Raw genomic sequence first — 23,378 nt, forward strand, 5'->3', positions numbered from 1 at the left:
TTCAAAGCCTTCCGGGAGTTCCGGCTCGTGCTGCTAGTCCTCGAGCTCGGGCTCGCGGTCAAACTCCTCCTCGGGATCCTCCTCGAGCAATCCGCGATCTACGGCACACACAAACGGACACACAAATAAATAAAAGAAAGATCGGTTTTTAACCATGAGCTCCGAACAGAAAATGTGAACGGAAAATAGGTAGAAGTAGTATTTTTGGGAAATTTGGATATGGATCAGCGGAAGAATACTGGAGGATGACGTGGTAAAATTTGGGATTAATTGGAGGAAGTTTGGCGCATGAAATGACGAGTTAAGCATGAATTAGGAGCTTAAAAAGGAGGGTTAGGACTGTTGTGCGATAAACCAGGGACCTTTTCATAATTATTTGTGGAGGTGGAGGGGTTTATCCGAAAGAAGTGCTTGAGAGTGGTGGGAGGACCTATTTGTAATTTGGTGAAAGTTGGGGGTTGGATCAGAATTTTGGAGAACTTTAGCTCTTCTTCTTCCAGGAAGGGAGAGAGAGAGTGGCGATGAGTGGGGCGACGGTGGCCGGCCGGGCGGGCTCACCGATGGCGGCCGTGGGTGGAGGAGGTGGTGGAGGAAGGGGTGGAGACCCCATTTTGCCTCCCTTACCGTGGGTGGCGGCAATGGGAGAGGGGCGGCCGGTGGTGGCCTGCGGCGGCATCGCGCGGCTTCGGTGGCGGCTTCCAGCGGCGGCGGTTGGTAGCGCGCGGGGGACTCGGCACGGGTGGCGGTGGTGCTGGTGGATGGGGTGGGGAGATGGCCGGGCACCGGGCCCTTTTATAGGCCAGCGAGGGTGGTGCCGTCGGTAGGGGTACGGGCGGCCGGCGTGCGGTGGGCTGCGTCGGGGCGGGGCCGGAGCTCGGCGTGGCGGGCACGCCGGCGGGATGGGACGAAGGCGGGGTCCGGTAGGCGGCGGTGGGCTCGGGGTCAGCGGGCGGCCGGCACGGCACTGGTGCCGTGGCTGGGCCGGAGGTGGAGCAATGGAGGTAGGGGCCGGTGTCGGGGTCCCGGCGCGGGGCCGGTCGACGGGCGGCGCACCTCCCGAGGGTGCCGGCGCGGCCGGCGGGACTGAGCCGAGGGGCGCGGGCCCGAGTGGTGCGGGGGGGCCAGGGTATGGCGCTAGGAGACCGGGCGCCTGGAGTAAATGCGCTAGGCACCAGGGGGAAGAAAGGGAAAGGAAAGAGAAGGAGGAGGGAGGAAGAAGAAAGAAGGAGGAGGAAGAAAGGAAGAAGAAAAAGAAAAAGGAAAAGGGGAGGGGAAAAAGAGAAAGAAAAAGAGAGGGACTGGCGTCGTTCGCGGCACGCGGTCGGAGCACGCGCGCGGCATTTGGCGACGTCACGCGGCAGAAAATACGAGCACGGATAGAAAGGTAGGGGTCGGCATGGGTGCCGGGACGGCGAAATCGCCGGGGAGATTTTCGATTTCCGGGAGCTCAGCGGTAAAAAGATTTTAAAGAAGATTTTTAACAGGTGATTTTAGTTGGTGATTTCCGCGGATATTACAATACCACCTTCAAAATCACATTTAATGTGACATTGTTGATCCGATAGAGAGATTTGATATGAAGTAGCTTCACAACAAATGCAAATTGTGTATATTTAGATCCCAGTGACACCTTACAATTTATATGTTCCTTTATAAATTCTAACATTTTCCCTCCAAGCTCTTTAGCGTGGCACATGTTGGCTATCATTTCAGGAAGTCCATTTTCAGTGCCTTCATCCTCCACCATACCCGATATGTGTTCGTTTTCCTGAAACATTTCCTGATCACCATCATCCCGCAGAACTGCATTATCCACAACACCCTCATCCAGCAGAATTGCAATTTCCTCAACCCCATCATCCTGCAGAATTGCATTTTTTGAACCACATTATTCTGCAGATTTGCATTTTCCTGAACCCTATCCTTGAATATTTCTCCATGATGGATTCACCTAGTGTAGGTGCTTGCCATCCCAGTCAAAAGTAAGTGTAGGTTCACCTCATCTATAGTATATCTAGACTAATTCAGGCATCCACGATACAGGCATAGAATTTGTTCATCATCAAAGTATCTACTGTTAACAGATTCCATGAAATCATTGACCCCTTTCTCATGCTCGGGGGTAAATAGTCCACAATTGGGTATCTAACGTCTATCCATCTGGGAAATTTTGGTGAATTCAACTCAAAATTACTGACCAGATTGAAAGACCTCAATACAAAATGAAAATTTGGTGAATTCAACTCAAAATTACTAACAAGATTGATGCGTTGCAGCAGGAAGCACCAGATTTGTGCTGCTGTAGGACTACGCTGGCGCGGGGAGGCGCAGATCTCTGCCAGAGTGCTCTGTCCTGGCCGCCTTCTCTCTGTTCTTCTTCTTTCCCTATTGCGGGAGCGCGGTAGTAGGTAAACTATTTTTTGATTGCAGCACGGGCTTTTCTGCCGCCAACTACCACACTCACCTGAAACTTACCTTACATGTGGGACCCGGTCGCAGTAAAGGCTTCCCATTCGATCGGTAACTGGTTCGACCCACGGGAGGAGCATGTTTTCTATTTTATTTTACCATCCTATTTATCAGCTTAAACTTACATGTGGGACCCTCATTGGTTTATGATATTTTCGCAGAGCTTATATCGTCACAAAACCACCATGTAACAGCGAGTGGCGATTTCTTTTTTGCTACAGTGATAACATTTATGACATTTCGTAACTTTGTCACTAAATTTACTTGGATGTGAAACTTTATAATGTTTTCAGCCAGAAACGTCATAGATCTATGATGAGAACAAATGTGTCATAAAATTTCCATCATAGATCAACACATTTCTTATAGTGAGAAACAAATGGAAGCAACGGGTTGATTACTTCTAGCCAGACCAAACAACACAAGGGGGATGACCAATGGGATAGCGAAACAATGACACAAGACGAGCAACAGTAGGAGGAACCAGAAGCTAAACATCTTCCCAACCCAGATCATCCACTTGATCCAAAGATCAATAGCCACAAGACAATTGCAGTCTACATGCCAGAGTCTTCGGAGGAGACCATCCAGATCAACTAGGATACACTTCTTGGGGAAGATTCTTCACAAGATATTGCGGTAGAGACACGATGTTAACAGTGGAAACTCAAATCTTAGTGGAGCTAGAAAACACACCTAATAAATCTCTAGCACCACAACAAGAAGAGGCAAGCCGCATTGACTTCAACAAAATCCTGGTGCATGAAGTCGAAAGGGCAGTCTAGATGGATAAAGACAAATGCCAATTCTGAACGTTGTTCCTACTTAAGGCAACAACCCGGTAAAAAATCTTGAGAACGGTCACCTTCCCAACGCAAGTGAGGGGGAATCATCCTGGAGGGAGTCCCAGAGAGCTACAACAGTAGGGGCGAGGAGGAGGAGGAGGTGTGGCTGAATTCGACATCTGTGGCCAAGAGGAAAAGGAACATGAAGTACAACCCAGTGGTGGTGGCGAGGAAGAGCACTCGGACCTAGGGTGCAGAGCGGGACAGGACAACTTACTCCAGGGGGTCTCCAAAGTTCAGGTATAAATTATATTCCTGATAATGCTTTGCTATTTTAAACACCATTGATGATGAAGAATTAGAGAATACTGCACTAGATTGTGATATCGTTTTGGGAGATAATGAGGAGGGTGCTAAAACTGTGCTAAGTGCTATGAAACTGGAAGAACAGGCCCGAGCTGCTATTGCAGAGGCCAACTATAAAGCCATGAGCGAAGATAAGCTCCATCCCTCGCATATTTTAGAGGGGGAGAATTTGGACTTATCCTATATCTCTAATAGTCATAGAGGATTTGCAATGAAGAAGAAGGTCACTAGAGGGACAAGGAGATAAACTAAGTAGGGAACTCAAAAGGATCGGTTATAAATCAGGATCCTTCTCTGGAATATTAGGGGGCTAGGTAAACTTTCGAGATTTAGGCATTTGAACGACCTAATCATTTGAGAGAGGCTGGATGTAATAGGGATTCAAGAAATGATCAAACAAAATTTTTATGACTTCAAACTTCAAGGCTTAGCACAAGGTGCTCCCTTCAGCTGGGGTTGGATCCTTGCCAGGGGTCGCTCCGGGGGTATCTTGGTAGGGGTGCGGGAGGACATTCTAGAAATCGAGGGGGGGATAAGGGGGAATTCTTTATAGAGGCTCAACTTAGAAATAGGCTATCTAACTTTAGTTGGTCATTGTTGGTGGTGTATGGGCCTGCGGACCATGATTACTCTCCTAATTTCCTGGAGGAATTAGCTCTCAAATGCCAGGGGAAGGATCTGTTGTACGTTATTGGAGGGGATTTTAACTTAGTCAGGAAGCTTCAAGACAAAAGCCCAGGGTAGGGAGTCCCGAGGCTTATGAACATGTTTAACTCCTTCATAGGACAGTTGGGCCTTTGAGAACTTAAAAGAGTGGGGGCGAGGTCCACCTGGACGAATAAATAACAAAACCTAGTATGAGCAACATAGATAGAATCTTGATGATGACGGACTAGGAATAGAAGTTCCCGATGGCAATCCTGACTAGCCTAACCAGAGTAGGGTCGGATCACTACCCTCTCCTACTTGACATGGGGGAGAGAAGAGACGGGGGGCACAATCATAGACAATTCTACTATGATAGACAATGGATGAAACAGGTAAATTTCAAGGCTCTGGTGGAGGTTAAATGGATGGCAGGAGGAGGGAGATGTCTAGACCTTGCATACTCTCTGGATATCTGGCACGGCCAAATTTCGCTTCTAAGGCAATTTCTCAAAGGATGGGGTGCCAACATTAGGTGGGAGTATAGGAGGAAACAGGAGGACTTACTGAAAGGAATCTAAAGGATCGACAATAGAGATCCAGATGGTATAGAGTCAACACAACAGGAAGAAAGGGGTAGATTAGAAGCATGGATGGAAGAAATCATGACGGAGGAGGAACAATACTGGCAAAAGAGGGGGGAGGTGGATTCTGGAAGGAGACAACAACACTGGATTCTTTCACTTAACGGCAAATGGGAGAAGAAGGAAGAAATCCATCCTATCTCTTGATCATGAAGGGGCAGAGATAACTGATCAACAACAAATTTAGAGGGTTATATATGATTTCTACAAAAAGCTTTTCGGGAGATAAGAGGGTGGAAATGTTAGCCTAAGTACGGAAGCATGGTCGAACGAATGGAGACTGAACTCACTAGACAATGAGGCACTGACTAAACCCTTCTCTGAAGAAGAGGTTAAGAAGGTGGTCTTTGAAATGAAGGAGGATTCAGCTCTGGGCCCCAACGGGTTCAGCGTTGCATTTTACAAGAATTTCTGGGTTCTAGTCAAAAAGGAATTGATGCACATGATAAATGATTTCTACATGGGGAGATTGGACATTGCAAGGTTGAAGTATGGGATCATCATGCTGATTCCGAAAGTGGGAGATGTGAATAACGTGAAGCAATATAGGCCGATTTGCCTCCTCAATGTAAGTTTCAAAATTTTCACAAGACTGCTCATGACAAGGTTGACGAGCCTCGCAAACAAGCTGGTAGGGAAATGCCAATCTGCATTCATCAAGGGGAGATATATACTGGACAGTGCAGTACTTCTTCATGAGACAATGCATGAGCTAAGGAGGAAGAAACAAAAAGGGGTGATCATGAAGATAGACTTCGAAGAGGCCAACGACAGCATCAGCTGGACCTTTGTGGAACAGGTGCTGAACAGGAAAGGGGTTGACCCTCAGGCCATCCAATTGATCATGAACACAGTGAGAGGGGTAGGGTTTGCATAAACATTAATGGGGAGAATGGACCGTATTTCAAAACCTACAGGGGTTTAAGGCAGGGTGATCCGCTGTCCCCCCTACTCTTTAATCTAGCCACTGATGCATCAGACTATATCCTAAACAAAGCTAAACATAGAGGACATATTAAGGGGGTGGTCCCACATTTGATCCTGGGAGGTCTTACCCACATCCAGTATGCGGATGACACGATAATTCTAATGGACTATAATGATTCTACAATAACCAACATGAAATTTCTCATATATGGTTTTGAGTGGATGTCAGGCCTCAAAATCAATTACCATAAAAGTGAGGTGCTGGTTTTTGGTGCACCCGAAGAAGAACAATCCAGAATAGCAGGCATGCTTAATTGTAAGGTGGGGGTCTTCCAATGTCTTATCTGGGTATTCCCATTAGTGTCAGAAATCTGAATACATAGGCTTTTGGTGGCGTGGTTAACAAAATGAGGAATAGATTACAACCATGGAGAGGGAGGATGCTAACCTCTAGGGGGAGGCTTGTTCTAACCAATTTGTCTCTTAGTAGCATGCCAACTTACCTCATGGGAATGTTTCTCTTACCTGAAGGCATCCATCAATAGATGGACAGCATCAAGGCGAAATTCTTGTGGAGGGGGGCTGAGGATAAATTTAGATATCATATGGTCAAATGGGAAAATGTTTGTGTTCCCAAGGACTTTGGGGGGTAGGAATAATGACCACTAGGACCCTGAATGAAGCCTTGCTTTTAAAATGGATATGGAGAATTTATAATTCTAGGGAGAGATATGTGATGTTCCTTTCTAAGAGCAAAGTACACGAGGAATTCACCCTTTACTTAGGGATGTGGCGTGGGTGGATCGCAATTTTGGAAAGGACTCCATAAGGTTAAACACAAATTCTCCTTTGGAGCCACCTTCCAAGTCAATAATGGGGAGGCCGTGAGATTTTGGAAAAACACCTGGAGAGGTTACATTCCCTTGAAACTTGAATTCCTGAACCTATACACTTGTTGTAGGGCGACCAAGACGTCCTGGTCAGTAAAAGCTGGAGACAGGAGGAATGGGTAGTAGATTTTAGATGGCCTTTTGGACCAAGGGAGGTTAGAGAATGGGACCAGCTTCTAGCCAAATTAGATCCAGTTCGCCTAAATGACCAAAAGGACAAAGCAATGTGGAAGCTGGAAAGCAAAGGGTAGTACACTACTAGATTGATGTACAGGTTTCTTACTTTTCGGGGTGTAAACGACAGGAGAGCGGCCAAGCTGTGGAAGAACAAACTACCCATGAAAATAAGGGTCTTCCTTCGGCAAACCTTCCATAACAAGCTACCCACAGGGCTTGCGCTGAAGAGCAAAATGTACCAATTGCCCACTCTGTGGGGTGCCGGAAAACATTGACCACATTTTCTTCCAATGTGTCCTAGCTAAATTTGTCTAGGTATGCTTCGAAGAAGCTCTCAGCTGGGAAGATGCTCCTGACAGTCTGCAGGAGGTCATGGGGTTTCGCTTAAACTGCGGGGCCCTAACTATGACCTGAAACTTTTTTCCTTTGCAATTATCTTGTGGGTGCTTTGGAACCAAAGAAACAAAATGAGAATAGAGCTCAAATTCCCAAAATCACGGTGTGACGTTATCTATACTATCTCTTCTTACTTGCAGAAGTGGAGGATCCTGCTACTGGATTCTGACAGAAGTAACCTGGATAGCCTGCGTGACCAAATGACCACCTGGTTGAGAGGCTACCTGACGAGGGCGCGAAATCAAGAGCCGGCGGAGGACTTCATTTAGGGGGTGTTTGGTTCCTTTTGCTTATTTTTAAGCAAGTGTCACATCAATGTTTAGATACTAATTAGGAGTATTAAACGTAGGCTATTTACAAAACCCATTACATAAGTGGAGGCTAAACAGCGAGACGAACCTATTAAGCCTAATTAATCCATCATTAGCAAATGTTTACTGTAGCAACACATTGTCAAATCATGGACTAATTAGGCTTAATAGATTCGTCTCGCCGTTTAGCCTCCACTTATGTAATGGATTTTGTAAATAGTCTACGTTTAATACTCCTAATTAGTATCTAAACATTCGATGTGACGGGTGCTTAAAAATAAGCAAACCAACCAAACCAGGCCTTAGTTTTTGTATTGTTAGGTTTTGTATTGTCAGGTTGTATGTGATACCTTTTATTCTATCAGCTTGGGTAGTGTTTCAAAGCTGTACGTGATCTCTATGGTTCGCTGGCAACCTCAGCAAGTCTGTGTCCAAACATTTATGGCTTTCTATATAAAGCAGGATGAGCTCTGATTTTAAAAAAAATTATGTCCCTCTTGTCCGTTTGTTTTTTCTCTTTAAATTAAAGATTGCATGTTAGGGATCAAATGCTCAACCGTTTCCATTGTAACATACGGGCAAATTTGCTAGTATAATTTAAAAATGAACGGAGTATTGAAAATCATATTATGGAGGTAGTTAAGAAGATGCCAATCATATTATGGACATCAAGGGGTTGTAAGACAACCCTTCCTATCGAATCAACCAATGGATCTGCACATGAACTAAACGTACCTCAATTGCTAATGTTTCTTCTAGTAAAACATGCAACTCGGATTCAACTCCTCGATTCGGTACAATTGCTTATATTTTTTTATTTATTTCAGAATTTAACCAATATTATTCTTTTAATGGTAGGCGACATGCACGTCGATAATGAAACTCATATGTTGACTTTATCAATCTTAAGATTTATTGGCCATCCGTCGAAGGTGCTCATAGTCAAAGAGTAGGGCTGCATGCGTATGTTTATGGGAGTAAGTGTATATGCGTGTGTGTGAGTGTTTCGCATATATGATGTGTTCCGTAAAAAGATGCTCCATAGCAGTAGTATTGTGTGTGTATTAATGGGGTGTTTGGGAGACGGGGGCTAAACTTTAGCCCTGTCACATCGGATATTCGGATACTAATTAGGAGGACTAAACATGAGCTAATTACAAAACTAATAGCAGAACCCCTAGGCTAAATCGAGAGACGAATCTATTAAGCCTAATTAATCCATCATTAGCGAATGGTTAGTGTAGCACCACATTGTCAAATTATAGACTAATTAAGCTTAATAGATTCGTCTCGCGATTTAGCCTAGGGGTTGCGCAATTAGTTTTGTAATTAGCCTATATTTAATACTCCTAATTAGTGTCCATCCGATGTAACAGGGGTTAAAGTTTAGTCATTATCTCCCAACCACCCCTAATAGGGTAAGTGCACGTGCATGTGTGTCAGTATTGTGGTTGCAGAAAAATTTAGTGGATCTGTACCGCACTGAAAACTAAAAAGCCGTTAGTTTGGAGTGCTGGGAGGTTCTTTTCATTGAATCTTAAGGCAACTTTATTGGTAGTTCAGCTCTGGTGGTTTTTTAACATTTTTTAATGAAAATCATGCAATAATAACAGTTCAGATTGCGGCGGTTTGCAATCGTACTTTGTTTACGCAATAATGCAATTATAAATTGGATTTATTTCTAAAAGTTGCATCAGAGAAATCCCAGCGCATTATTTTCAAAGGAAAAAAAAAGAAGAAATCCCGCACATGATGTCTAATATAACAATTGAGCACAACCTGAGCAAGATCTGTGCATCCTAATAACTGCTTAGCAAATAAACTTTTTTTACGCTAAACAAGATCTGTGCATCGTACTAACTGCTTAGCAAATAAACTTTTTTACGTTAAACAAGATGGACTAGCAAATAAACTTTTTTACGCCAAACAAGATTAGCTAAGGAGAAGTGGACTCGGTGGAGTTCCAAGCACTCCAACACTGAGGTAGGAGGAGGAGGAACTCCAACCTGCGTCCCACCAGCTGGGCTCAACGGACGCGGCCCGGCCCATGGTCTAATAGAAAATACTTAACTTCAAACAAAAGGCAATATATTCCACCTCAAAAAATCAAAATACTAGCACTTTATTAATTATTTAAATATTTCATTCTAGACCCTCCGGCTCCGGGGGTAAAGAAAAAAAGAAAAAAAAATCGGAGCTCCCCCTCGTGTCCTCTTCCTCTCCTTCACTTCTTCCTTCCAACCTCCCCTGCTCGCGCGTGACCTGGGCCGCCGCCGCCTCCATCCAACCCTCCCGCTGCCGCTTCAACCGCGCCGCCACCGCCGCCGCCTAATCCTGCCTTCGCCTCCGCGCGGCTCGGAGCCTCGTTCCCGTGGGAATCGTCCGTCCGCCCCGACCGCCCAATCCCCCCAAACCTCCGCCCGCGTGGGCGCTTCTTCCTCGGGATCTCGTCGGTCCGGGCGGCGCAGGGCTAGGGATTCGGGCCCATGGCGTGGCGGCGCGTCCTGACCCAGGTGCGAGTCCTGATCTTTTCCTCGTTCCCGCGCTTTATTGTTGTACGGGGATGCGGGCTGGGCTCAAACCTTCGATCTTGGGGTGGGCGGGATTGGAGGCGACGGCGTCTTCTGGGTCTCCGGCGATATGAAGAACGTGTGCATCTATCTGGTTGTTATACGTAGCTATCTTGGAACTGCCTCAGTGGATGTCTCTGCTATTGAAACATACAGGCGATAAGGCTACTGCTTTTGGACAAACAGTGATCTAGTTTAAGTTTTGTATGCTTACTATTTTCGGTTAGTGATAGAAAGAGTCGTTTCCTTTCAGTAAATACTGGAGATTATGTTATATGGCCTGCCATCAGATTGGTGTGGTAACCTGTATGAGAATTCACAAGAGATGCCAGATTTAAGTCCAAATGTTGTCTATTATGTTGTAGGTAGCTTGTGTTTTGTGAAGCTAATTTTGAGAATGGAATAGTAAGAACTAAAAAATTATAGCATCTTAGTTTGTTTAATATTGCGATCTGCTGGAACAAGTATTACTTGCAATGGAATAACTTACTCAGCTGCATTGTTGTATTCTATCCTTGTTGATGTATGTATATGTTTTAATGTTGCTTACTTGAATTAATTCAGGTTTGTCTCTGTGTTTATGTGTTTTATTGTTTGTTTTGTTACAGATCGCAAAGCATCGACCCACAAAAGCAATATACAATGAGCTAGTTGCTTCCTCCCCTTTAGGCACTCTTAGAACCGAAGTCACTGCAGGTATACTGAGTTTTCCATATCAACTGCTAGCCCTTTCACTTTCACTATTACTTTATTAGTACGTTGCAGCCTAATTGTGTGGCTTTTACAACTTTCTGAAGTCACCCATGCTCAAATATACGAGCTTCCATATCATTTGTCATTCAACTTTTCACGTAGTAAACATATCTTTGTCCTTTATCTTTTCCTTTTTATGAACTAATCACTAAAGCTAATGGCTGTCATGGATAATACTTCTTTCTTTAATTCATGTCATTGCTGCCATTTCAGTGTATTACTAAAATGTTTTTCTGCTACTAGTTTGATATTCATTATTTTGTTTGTTGCTCATCACAGGTGCCAGAATTAGAAACTTACAAGAGAGGAATCAGTCAAGCTATATTGGTAGCCTTGCACGCCGTGTGCGGGACCTAGATGCACCAAGCGAAACTTCTCTGCTTAAAGAGATTTACAGAAGTGACCCAGAGCGTGTCATACAAATATTTGAAAGTCAACCTTCGCTCCATTCCAATCCTGCAGCACTTTCGGAGTATGTGAAAGCTCTTGTAAGGGTTGATAGGCTGGATGAGAGCACCTTGCTTAAAACATTACAGAGAGGTAACGAAGTTCTCAAACATTTTATCTGTATCATGATTGTTAATTGTTAAGCCTTGCATTCTGCTGTGTTGTGTGTTCAGTGCTGCTGCTGCTTTTATTTTCTAATTCAAAGGTGAATAAACTAGCATACTTGAAACACATATGTATAGTGGTTGCCTTGTTATATTATGGATACATAGGCCTGTTTGGAACAGCTTAAACTTACGGAAAAGCCAGCTTTTGGTCAGCTGCCCACATAAGTTACTTTTTGGGGAGGAGGGCAGCACCGGTGGTGGGATTTTGGGGCAGAGGGCAGCGCCAGCACTCAGGCAAAGAGAGCTGGGGGTGCGGATGGAGGAGCGCGAGGCAGCACCAGGCTTGAGCGGGCGGAGCTACCGACGTGGGTGAAGGAGCTCGGGGCGGCTCTGGCACCCAGTGGAAGGGGCTGCGCACAGGCGGAGGAGCTCAGGCGGCGCGGGGGTCCGGTGGAGGGAGCTGGCAGCGGGCGGAGGAGCTCAGGTGGCAGCGCCGGGGTCCAATGGAGTGAGCTGGCAGCAAGCAGAGGAGCTCAAGCGGCAGCGCCAGGGTCCGATGGAGTGAGCTGGCAGTGAGCAGAGGAGCTCAGGCGGCGGCGGGCCGGTGTCCGGTGAAGGGAGCTGCCAGCGGCGCTGAGCTCGGGCGTATGGAGTTGCTGGGGCGGGCGGAGGAGCTTGAGTGGCACTGAGCGGACAATGGAGGGAGCCGCTGTCCCCGAGCGAAAGATGGCGGAGGGAAGCGTCGGCGAGGGAGGCACAGGCTGGAGCCTGGGGCAGGCGCGGAAGAAAAGGCCAGAGAAGCTGCTCGCAGCCCGCTGCCCAGGAAAGCACTCTTGCAGTTCATTTGTGAGAAGCGCTTGTGGAATAAGCAGCTCAGAAGTTTATTGTTTGGCTGCCTTTGAGCTTATTTTTGATGGGAAGCTGCTCAATAAGCAGTTCCAAACAGGGCCATAGTGTCCTGCTCTTTAACAAGCTAGTGTTCTGTTTCTAGTCTTGTGAAGAAAAAAAATCACAGCAGTTAGATGTAGGTAATCTGTAAGAAAGCTTATGCTGTACTTTAGTTCATTTTAGTTCTGATTTACTTTAAGGTGCAGTTTTTATATGTAATATAAGCATTCCTAGTCATTGAGTTTTATTTCAATGAGAATTGTGAGAGTAATGATAAGCTTGAGCTACTTATTGCTTTATTACATGTTATATGTGGTCAAAAACAGTTTAGTTTTAGAGTCTGAATTAAGATTCAGGGAAACCCGTTCCTCTGTCATAATACTCTCTTTTTGTACCATTGGCTAAACTTATTTGAATCTTCTGTATAAATGGGTCTATAGCTAGACTTCCTCTAATGAAGCCTGTGCAGCGTCAGTTAGTAATGGCTGACCTTTGTTTAACTTAACTTGCACTTATGAATTATCAATACAGGTGTTGCTGCTTCAACAAGGGGGGAAGAAAGCTTTGGCAGCATTCCAGCATTAATTGGTGCTGGTCAAGCGACAAAAGATGGAGTTCTTGGCACTGCAAATGCACCTATTCACATGGTTACAGCAGAAACAGGTCAATTTAAAGATCAGCTTTGGCGTACCTTCCGAAGCATTGCACTAACTTTCCTTCTTATTTCGGGCATCGGGGCTCTCATCGAGGATAGAGGAATCAGCAAAGGTTTGATTTTGTGAAAGATGTGTATTATTTTCTGAATGGAACTTCATCCCAGTAACTATTTATGAAATGAATGTAGGCCTTGGTCTGAATGAAGAGGTCCAACCAAGCATAGAGTCTAATACGAAGTTCAGTGATGTAAAGGGTGTTGATGAAGCCAAATCTGAACTTGAGGAAATAGTTCATTATCTTCGAGATCCCAAGGTAAATAAATCGCTGGTCATGAAAAAGGGGTATAGTATCCAGTGCTTAGATGTATAGTTTCCTCAAATCAAACAATGATACTTGGAGATATTTTTACGACACTTGGTTGTGTTTGTATGTTATATACCGTTAGTATTGAGGAGGGTTCTACCGCTTTGGTAGTATGTAACAGCATTCTCCATGCCATAATGTGAAACTACCATGCAATACTTTCATTTTTTTTAATCTCTCTTTTCTTGAGTCTTGAGTTGTCTTGGGACTAATTCATCAACCAATATCTTTTGTTGTCACAATAATGGCAAATGTCAGTCCATAGACTGTTTGGTCTTTGTCAAGGGGTTCCTCCAGGCATTTGTGACATTGGTCGTTTTGTCAACTGAATAGACTAACTCGAAGTTGCCATTAATCAGTTTATCGTTGTTTTACCCTGCTTTGGTAATGCTGTGGATGCATGCTTTTTCCATGTTGATTGATAGTTTGTGAGTTACCTCCATTTTTTCTATATTTGTGTTCTGAGTGTTAAGCTCATCTTTTCTTTGAAAACACATGAAGTTATCTCGGGGTCTTTTTTTCATATGTTTTTATATGATGTTCACAAACTTTCAACTCGTTTTCAGCGCTTCACACGTCTTGGTGGAAAACTTCCGAAAGGTGTCTTGCTTGTTGGCCCTCCCGGCACTGGCAAAACCATGCTAGCAAGGGCTATTGCTGGTGAAGCTGGTGTTCCTTTCTTCTCATGCAGCGGAAGTGAGTTTGAGGAGATGTTTGTGGGAGTTGGAGCTCGAAGAGTGCGCGACCTTTTTGCTGCAGCAAAAAAGCGATCTCCTTGTATAATATTCATTGATGAAATTGATGCAATTGGTGGGAGCAGGAATCCTAAGGATCAACAATATATGAAGATGACCTTGAATCAGTTGCTTGTCGAGTTAGATGGCTTTAAGCAGAACGAGGGGATAATTGTCATTGCTGCAACCAACTTCCCTGAATCACTAGATAAGGCCCTAGTCAGACCTGGGCGTTTTGACCGTCATATTGTTGTTCCCAACCCAGATGTTGAGGGCCGGCGGCAAATTCTAGATTCCCACATGTCAAAGGTGGTTCTTGAGAACTCCTATCTATGTGCTATCCAGATCAAAATGTGTTCTCTTACCCTTTTGTTGGTTTATTGCAGGTCTTGAAGGGTGATGACGTGGACTTGATGATCATTGCCAGGGGAACACCGGGATTCTCTGGTGCTGACCTTGCTAACTTGGTAAATGTTGCTGCTCTCAAGGCTGCCATGGATGGTGCAAAAGCTGTCACAATGAATGATCTTGAATATGCAAAGGACCGAATCATGATGGGTAGTGAGCGCAAGTCAGCAGTTATTTCTGATGAATGCAGAAAGTTGACGGCATATCATGAAGGAGGGCATGCCCTTGTTGCCATCCACACAGACGGAGCTCACCCTGTCCACAAAGCTACCATAGTACCCAGGGGGATGGCCCTAGGAATGGTGGCCCAACTCCCTGAAAAAGATGAGACTAGTGTGTCAAGGAAACAGATGCTGGCAAACTTGGATGTCTGCATGGGAGGGCGTGTGGCAGAGGAGCTTATATTTGGAGATACTGAAGTGACATCTGGTGCGTCATCTGACTTCCAGCAAGCAACTGCAACGGCAAGAGCTATGGTTACTAAATATGGCATGAGCAAGCAAGTCGGCCTTGTCTCTTACAACTACGAAGATGATGGAAAGAGCATGAGCTCAGAAACAAGACTTTTGATTGAGCAGGAGGTGAAGAATTTCTTGGAGAATGCATACAATAATGCAAAGACTATTCTTACGAAACACAATAAGGAGCTCCATGCTCTAGCCAACGCACTTCTTGAACATGAGACCCTCACTGGAGCCCAGATAAAGAACATATTGGCCCAGGTAAATAACAAGCAGCAACAGGAGCATGCTATTGAAGCACCACAGAAGACCCCAGCCGCACCAGCTTCCCCTGCATCACCAGCTGCATCAGCTGCTGCGGCAGCAGCTGCAGCTGCTGCAGCTGCACAGCAGGCGGCAGCCAAAGCCAAGGGGGTGGCTGGTATCGGATCTTAGTGCATGGAGCACCCACCAGTTTGCATTGTGTATATTTCACCAAACTAGTAAGATGTTCCAGCAATTGACGATCAAGAGGATCATCAGGATATGCTAAACTGCTGCAGCAATAGAAAATACTGATTGTGTGTAAGCTACTGTTCATGTGCCTCGAGGGCAAAACAAGACTTTACACATTGTAGTAGGCACATTTAGCTGGTGCTCGAATCAGTTTTGTACCCACATCCAAAATGATTTCTGTTGTTTAGAACCTAATAATTGTTAGCCTTTGATCCGCCTGCCTTATGTACCTACAGAGCATAAATTGTAACACATTCTGAATAAGGTATCCTGTGTGCTTGAATACAAATGTGGTAACTGGTAGCTGATGAGTCAATTTCTCAGCTTCTCTGATGCTCATTTGGTGTTGGTGTGCTGTACTCTTTCCGTCTCTTCCGCCTCAAAATAAGTGTTCTTCTAACTTTCAAATTTTATCCCACGAATAGTATTCTTTTAGCTCATAGTAAATCTCATGTAACTAAAGCAACGCTCAAATTAATAAAAAAAATGTATGGAGAAGCGCTCTAAAAAAGTGTATGGAGAAGCGCGTAGAGCCTATCAAATAATTGATGTTGTTTCTCTGGTTTCAACCAATGCATATGCATTTATTCAAGATCCAGAAAACTAAACATTCATCACGATTTTCTATCACAATTAGTATTAGTTATTAGGAGCAACATGAACATTTCTCACAACTATTAATGTGTCCTAAATTTTTTAAACGGACACTTGTTGGACGGAGGGAGTATGTCTCATCAAGCTGACAAAATCATTTTGTGGCACTGGTGTTAGAGTAGTCCTACGCCCCCACTAACTAACATAGTTTTCATGGCATTAAACAGCATGTCACATAAGTAAAAAACTAATACGGCACGAGAGTTAATGACAAAAGTAAAATGTTTTTCATGCAAGGAACCATGTTTAAGTGAGAACAAATTATGAAAGGGAGAAAGGAGAAGGAAGAGGAGACGATTGGATGACTATTTATTGTAAAGAAACCACCCATTGGTAAGGTAATATAATTTCTATGTCTAGTTTGTGTATGATGATATTATGTATTATATGATAAGTATAAAAACTATTCGGTGGTGTTTGGGTTGAGATTTCCTGTACTAAGCTTTGTTATGATCCACTGGACAACAACAGTTTTTGGATCATGTACATGTGATGCTGTTGGCTTGCACGTGCCGGCGTACTGTCATCAATCAAAATTATTCTTTTTACAAATAAAAAAATTATTGTTCATAGAACAGAGAAAAACTTTCTTTAGCGATCTTTAGGAATTCCCTAGGTTTCAACTTCGTCATCTGTTACAAGTACAAAATAATGCCTCAATGGTAGCTGAACAAACTACTGCTGCTGCGAGCTCTGCACTTTGGCTTTGAGCGCTTCAATAACCGCCGAGAAGTCATGGTCAGCGAAGCCGAGTGATTTCGCAGCCTTGTACAGCTCGTTGGCCGCTGCAACAGTAGGAATGGGCTGGGCCACCGATTCTGCCAGGGCCAGCGCAAGCCTCAGATCCTGCCATGAGATGGTTTGATTAACATCAGGAACTCATTTAGGATCAGGCCAGACCAGATGCAAATGATACTGTTCGTCACTGCTGAATGCATGGACAAGCAAGTAGGTGCTACCTTCTGTTGATGCTTCAGAGGAAAGGCAGTAGGATATGCAGCTTTAACCATGGATGGGCCCTTCAGGGAGAACATGGGAGCACTGATAGCACCCTGTGAAATAACCTGAAAGGATCAAAGTACACTAGATCAGATTCTTTCTCCATAGATGTTCACTATTTACCACGGCAGCATTATGGACTTCAGATTGTTTCTGTTTCATTTTTACAAGAATTACCTCAACAAGAGTATTTGGGTCTAAGCCAACTTTTTCACTCAGGAGCAACCCTTCTGAGAAGGAAACCATCATGCTGCAGTATTTGAACAATTAGGACTAAGGGGTTATCATATTATTGCAAAGCAGAAGACTGTGAATGATTTTGTCACCTCCCCATGACCATGTTAACGACAAGCTTCATCGCCGCACCATTGCCTACATCGCCGAGATAAAATCTTGACTGGTTTCAGAGTAATGAAAAAAAGGAATTAGCACATTTTTCTCGACCAAACATGTGATAATCGATAAGGCGATTGCTTCTTCTCAGATAGGAGATATTAACCTTCCCCATGACATCAAGGAGGGGCGCCACTCTCTTGTACAAGGATTCATCACCTTGGTGCAACAGTGTTTACAGTTTCAGGTTACAGAAAAAGGGCATTTTCGCCACTACCTATCATAGATGAGAAGTTTACCTGCAGTAAGAAAGATGAGCAGCCCATCTTCTGCCGGCTTTTTCGAGCCTGAAACTGGAGCCTACTGAAAAGTCATCGAGTTAGCACTGGAGCAAAGTACAAGCATTGCAATTACACTTTTGGTGACACAATGAGCCAAGCAGATGAACAGTTTTATTGTACAAGATGATCTGAGAAGGACATAAAGATGGCAGGGTCTCTGGGAGCCAGGGTCCAGGAACTACCTCAAGGAAAGATGCCCCGGTACTTATAATACGTTCGCCGATCAGCTTGGATGTAGCGCCATCAACCGTCGACACATCAACATACCTGCAGGTATCAGGCAACCAGGATAAGAGATAATGTTATCAAGTTCTCCATCCTCGTATGCTCCAGGCAGGGTCTCAGATGCTTTTCTGTTTTTCAGAGCAAGATTGTTACCCTTTCCCTGGGGCCAACCCTTCTGCAGCTCCATTGGCCCCGCATGCAACCTCAGCCTGTTGTATGCACACATTGTCAGACACGATTGGTCGTCAACAGACATGATTGGGTTTTGTCATGTGAGTTTACATGAACGCAGAAGTGTGCTGTCTGAATTCTGAATGAAGCATATTACCGCGCTTTGTGGATCAGCAAGCATCGCAAATGTCACATCACAAGATGAAGCGACTTCAGCCGGTGAAGGCTCGTACCTGCAGGACGCAGCATGACAGCATCCTCATCTATCAAGCAAAGCACTTTGCGCATCTTTCGTTTCAATATAATACTGCTTTTGTCGTGGGTCAACATAGATAACAACACCATGCTGTCTAGTAGTCTAGTACCACTGACGGCAAATTCAAATTCATCGTAACTGTAAAGGCCTTGGTTCCTTGAATTGGAATACTTGAGTGGAAATTTAGCATAGCAGAATCTTTCCCAAACGGAAACAAAGAACAATGCGAACCCCTGGAGAGGAAATCTGAATGAGAGAACAACAGCAGTCCAATCGAGCGTTTGCAGGGTCCAGTTTCAGTTGTCAGGGAATATGGTTTGAAACCATTTCAGAAATTGCATTCGTTGTTGTAGGTAGTACTAGTAGAATGCAGTAAGATTAAATTGGATGAAGCTGTGTTTTATATCGAATACAGTACATACTTGGCACCGAGGCTGAGGAGGGGATCGCACTTGCTCTTGGTCCTGTTCCACACCGTAACGTCGCAGCTGCAGACGCAGATGAGGTTGCAGGGAAACAGAGTTCGTTACATGACATACACCGGCCATGGCTGCCGCTAGCCCTACGGAAGCAATTTCAAAAGGGAAAGGGGAATCGACCAATTACCCTGCCTTGATGAGGTTGGACGCCATGGGCGAGCCCATGATCCCGAGCCCCAGGAACCCCACCTTCCCCTGGAACCCCACTCCCCCACCGCCTGCCAAAAACCGCCAAGCGCAACCCGATAAAAACAGTCCGCAGGAAACGATGCGCCCAAACGCGTGCCGCAGCAGAGAGGATAATTAGGAGCTGGGGGAAGGAATAAGCGCACCTTCCCCGGAGGATGAGGACGCCACCGCGCGGGAGGCGAGAAGGCGGCGGGGCAGCCGGCGCGAGGGAGGGAGCAGCGCGGGCGCCGCCGCCCTGGCGCAGAGGAACGCCGCCGCGGCCATGGCTGCTGCTCCGGGGCGTGTGGGATGTGACGAGAGGGGTAAGCCAGCCACGTGCGCCGGTCTCGGAGGGCGGCCGTTGGCGCTCTCTCTGGTGCCTGCTGCTCTCCGTCTCAGCCAGTCGGCCTCGGGGCATGCGCGGGTGGTGGGCCGAGCCTGCTCCCGTGCCGGGCCCTCTTCCGGCGTTGTCTGACGACGGCGGCTCAGCTTTTTCCTGGGCCGCGGTGATTATTCCATCCCCTCCTCGCGTGGCGTGTGGGGGCGTGGCGTACGTCGCGGCTGCATCACCCCGCTGCTCTCCTCGGCTCGTCGGATCCATCCCTTCCCTGGCTGACGATCCGATGATGGTGATGACACGAGAATACGAGATGGAGAGCATATGAGATGGAGATGGGATGAGATGAATCATCCCAACCCTATCATGTGGCCGACTGCACCTCCTGTCTGCTGGCTGCTCGTCTCCTCACTGGTGTGTACCGTGCCGACTGGTACGGGCATGTTCCGGCACCAGGAGTCCTGGAGGGAGGACAGCCCCACACAACGGCATGCCCTCCGGTGCACTGCACGGGCGTACGTGTCGGGCTGCAATATACGCGTATGCACACGCCTTTACTTGGAGCCGGGAGAAGTGAGGCTTAAGACAAATCATTGTGCCGATGCAAATCTGCGAGATGCCTGCATAAAGGTTTTTAGCGCTAGCTTTGCGAAGATGCTCACGACCCGTCCCTTTATTCCTCCCCCTTTCTACTACACACACTATACTCCACACAGCAAGCGCACCACATGGCGTTTTTATTCTTCGATCCCTGCACGCGCTGCAGGTTAATTTCTATATTATCTTCTTCTCGTGCTGCTAGAACACATGAACTGAGTCCACGACATCTTGGAAGCATTTGCTTATCCACCGGATACAGAGTCATTATGTAAAGAAAATCAACCATACACACTAACTATGATATTTCTCACAATGAAGAAAATGAACCATCATCTCATCAAAAACTAAATTAACGAAGATCATCACCATGATTGTACTGATGCGTACAGGACGACGTACCCTGTGCCTATTGCCGCGCACTGTGGGCCGCACAGGCAGGCGTCCTCCAACGCGAGAGGGAAGCGTAGGACGGTGGTGGTGGTCACCTCCGTGAGTCAGCACATGAACATTTGCCCAGACTGCCACGCGCGCAAACTACTGGCTGGATCCACACCCTGAGCTTATCAGAGTGACGTTAGCGACGCTGGATGAAAATGTTAAAGTTTAACACATTCATACATTAGTCCGTCCAAATGGGAGGAATAATCTCCAGCTCATCCAAAAAAGTGCAAAAAGCATTAGCTGGTGGGAAGAAATTAATGGATGCTAATGCCTTGTGAAAAGACAGAAAAGACAGAAAGAGGGAGTTGAGGAGATAAAAGGGGCAAAGGTGACGTTTCATGTACTGTAGCTCTATTCATTAGCTATGTCTCTAAATGAGAGTGCTAATGAATGAATGGAAGTGATAAACTTTAAATGGACTAAACTTTAGCACTTACAAATTTTAGCAATAGCACATTCAATCTATCCATTAGCTATGTCTCTAAATGAGAGTGCTAATGAATGAATGGAAGTGATATACTTAGATGGACTAAACTTTAGCACTTACAAATTTTAGCAATAGCACATCAAAACAGACACTAGTACTACTCCAAGCAGTAGCTAGAGTAGTTAACTAATGGCAGTAGGAACTAAACGTACATGTTGGAAGAATACCCAACAATCATAGCTAGCTAATCCATCTCGCTCCGTATAATTATTATTATTACTACTTATCCAACCCCACACCACATGGCCTCCACCATTTATTCAGAGGAGTGCGTCGGAATTACCTTGTGGCCTCTCTCTCTCTCTCTCGATTCTGCTATTAGCGCCGCGACGCCAAATGGTTTCACGGATTAGCCACATACATAGGATGATCAACCTCAAGTTATGCTACCATTTTTCTTTCCAGACAAAAGAAAGTCGAGATCTGTCACGCCTTTTTTGGAAAGAATTCCAGGAAAACAAGTGCGAGGAAGATAGGCTCATAGATCCGCTGCGGCGTTGCCCGTTGTGCGGTGCGGGGCTACAAGACTACACGTGGAGTGGTATACCACAAGAAAAGAAAGAAACGGCCACACCGTACGTAGTGTAGCGGGGAACTACATCAATACCACTTCTACTGTATAAGCGGAGTCGTCGAAATGGCCGCAGATGCATATACCAAGACCATCTTCATCGGCCAAGGCATTTGACTCGCTGACTGATTGGAGTCAGGTCTTTTTTTTTCCTAGCACAATTTAATATTTTTCCACTCCTATCAGTTGTCACTTTGAGCTGTTACACGAGTGGAACGAAATTTGAGCTGTTTTACACGCCATGGTCCGTCGTCGGACACTCAGGCAAAGCAAGCTGTGCTTCCTGAGATGACCGAACAAGGCGCGCGGAATAAGGTGACAATCCAATCCCGGCAGCAACGACAAGCGCAAGCGGACAAACGAATAATTTGCGCCTACCAGTGCACGGGAATCACGAATCAGGCGGGCTCAGCCGCTCAGGGCTCAGGCTGGGGTACAATTCGGAAGGCAGAAAACGATTTTAACACGCCAAGCGCCAACGGAGAAATTTAGAGGCGCCGTACAGCTAGAATCATTAGAAGATGGGGGCTTGCCCTAGAGTCTAGATAGAGTGGTACGTCAGATTTGGTCCGAAATCCAGTTTAAGCCGGAGATAAGCCACCACTGTGCCATACGGGCCCCAAAGTCCAGCCTCCCTGACATTACCGTTATGCCATGTGCGCTTAGCAATTCCAGCGTGAGCCCATACCCCAACCACTACCGCCATTAAACCCCTCCCCCATCCGCACCGCGCCTCCGAAATCTAATCACCCCGTTCGTTTTTACCGTACTGCCCCCCGGCTTCCGCCATCTAGAAATTGTACTACCACTAGCATCAGTGCAGCAGCCAGCAGCTAGCAGTGAAGTGAGCTAGCGAGTGACGTCGCTTTCTCTCTCTCCTCCGGTCATCCCACACCACCGCTCCCCGACACACGTCCTATCCCCTCGCCACGCGCCCGAGGCCTCCCCTTCCTCACCCGGCCTCCACGTGGGGTCCCGACCGTCGCGGTCCCGCGCGTCAGCCTCCTCCAGCTCAGACGCACCCCCGGCCATCGGAAAGCGACCCGCAAATCCACCCATCCATTCCATCCGCCCACGCCACCCCGGGACGGACGGAGAGAGAAGAGGAGGAGGAAGACTGGAAGAGGGAGAAGGGAATTAAAAGGGAGTGGAGGGCGACCAAGAAATCTAGCCTAGCATTAGCTGGAAACCCGATCCGGGGCCGGGGGTGACGCCACCGACACGCGCGGCGCGGATGGGTTTGGATTTGGATGGATGCCTTGCCCAGCGAAGCAAAGCCAAATCGCACGCCCAAGCCCTCAGATCAGCACTAATTACCGCCAGCGAGTGGGATTAATTATTGCTAGAGTCCTGGTGCTGCCCTCGCTGACACTGTGGAGTGTGGCGTGGACTGGTAGTCCTCTGCTGTTTGCAGGGATGATTAGGCTCGGAATTGCAGAACTGAAGGGCTGAATTGAACTTGTATGGATGATGGATCTAGGCTAGCAGGCTGGGAAATTTTGGGCGAAGAACTGGCAAGAATTTAGTAGGGGAGAAGGTGAAATGGAAACCATATAGACTATACTCCAATAAATCATCCATCCACATACACTGTTGTCAAGAGAGAAGCAAGAGAAAGAAAAAAAGAAGTTGGGGCTGTTTGGATATGAGGTGCTAAACTTTAACAGTGTCACATCGGATGTTCGGATGCTAATTAGGAGGACTAAATATGAGCTAATTATAAAACTAATTGCAGAACCTTGTGCTAATTCGCGAGACGAATCTATTAAGCCTAATTAATCCATCATTAGCAAATGGTTACTGTAGCACCACATTGTCAAATC

At 46.0% G+C, this 23,378-nt stretch overlaps 2 protein-coding genes across 2 annotated transcripts; one reads left to right on the forward strand and one right to left on the reverse strand.

Annotated features, from left to right (window-relative positions):
• The first annotated feature begins 9,780 nt into the window (after positions 1-9,780).
• LOC101778414 (ATP-dependent zinc metalloprotease FTSH 5, mitochondrial) lies at positions 9,781-15,832 on the forward strand. Its single transcript, XM_004968969.4, has 7 exons — positions 9,781-10,123; positions 10,789-10,876; positions 11,213-11,473; positions 12,907-13,143; positions 13,220-13,344; positions 13,962-14,438; positions 14,516-15,832. The coding sequence occupies exons 1-7, from the start codon at positions 10,097-10,099 to the stop codon at positions 15,431-15,433; spliced, it is 2,133 nt and encodes a 710-aa protein (XP_004969026.1). The 5' UTR covers positions 9,781-10,096; the 3' UTR covers positions 15,434-15,832.
• Positions 15,833-16,640: 808 nt separating this feature from the next.
• On the reverse strand, positions 16,641-19,505 carry LOC101778018 (glyoxylate/succinic semialdehyde reductase 2, chloroplastic). Its single transcript, XM_004968968.4, has 12 exons — positions 19,284-19,505; positions 19,079-19,169; positions 18,895-18,960; positions 18,374-18,449; positions 18,199-18,254; positions 18,003-18,087; positions 17,779-17,839; positions 17,646-17,698; positions 17,473-17,543; positions 17,324-17,396; positions 17,107-17,211; positions 16,641-16,993 (listed from the first exon to the last, which is right to left on the reverse strand). The coding sequence occupies exons 1-12, from the start codon at positions 19,402-19,404 to the stop codon at positions 16,823-16,825; spliced, it is 1,029 nt and encodes a 342-aa protein (XP_004969025.1). The 5' UTR covers positions 19,405-19,505; the 3' UTR covers positions 16,641-16,822.
• Between the last annotated feature and the right edge of the window lie 3,873 nt (positions 19,506-23,378).

Source organism: Setaria italica, chromosome V, assembly GCF_000263155.2.
Source record: "Setaria italica strain Yugu1 chromosome V, Setaria_italica_v2.0, whole genome shotgun sequence".
Classification (NCBI taxonomy): Eukaryota; Viridiplantae; Streptophyta; class Magnoliopsida; order Poales; family Poaceae; genus Setaria; species Setaria italica.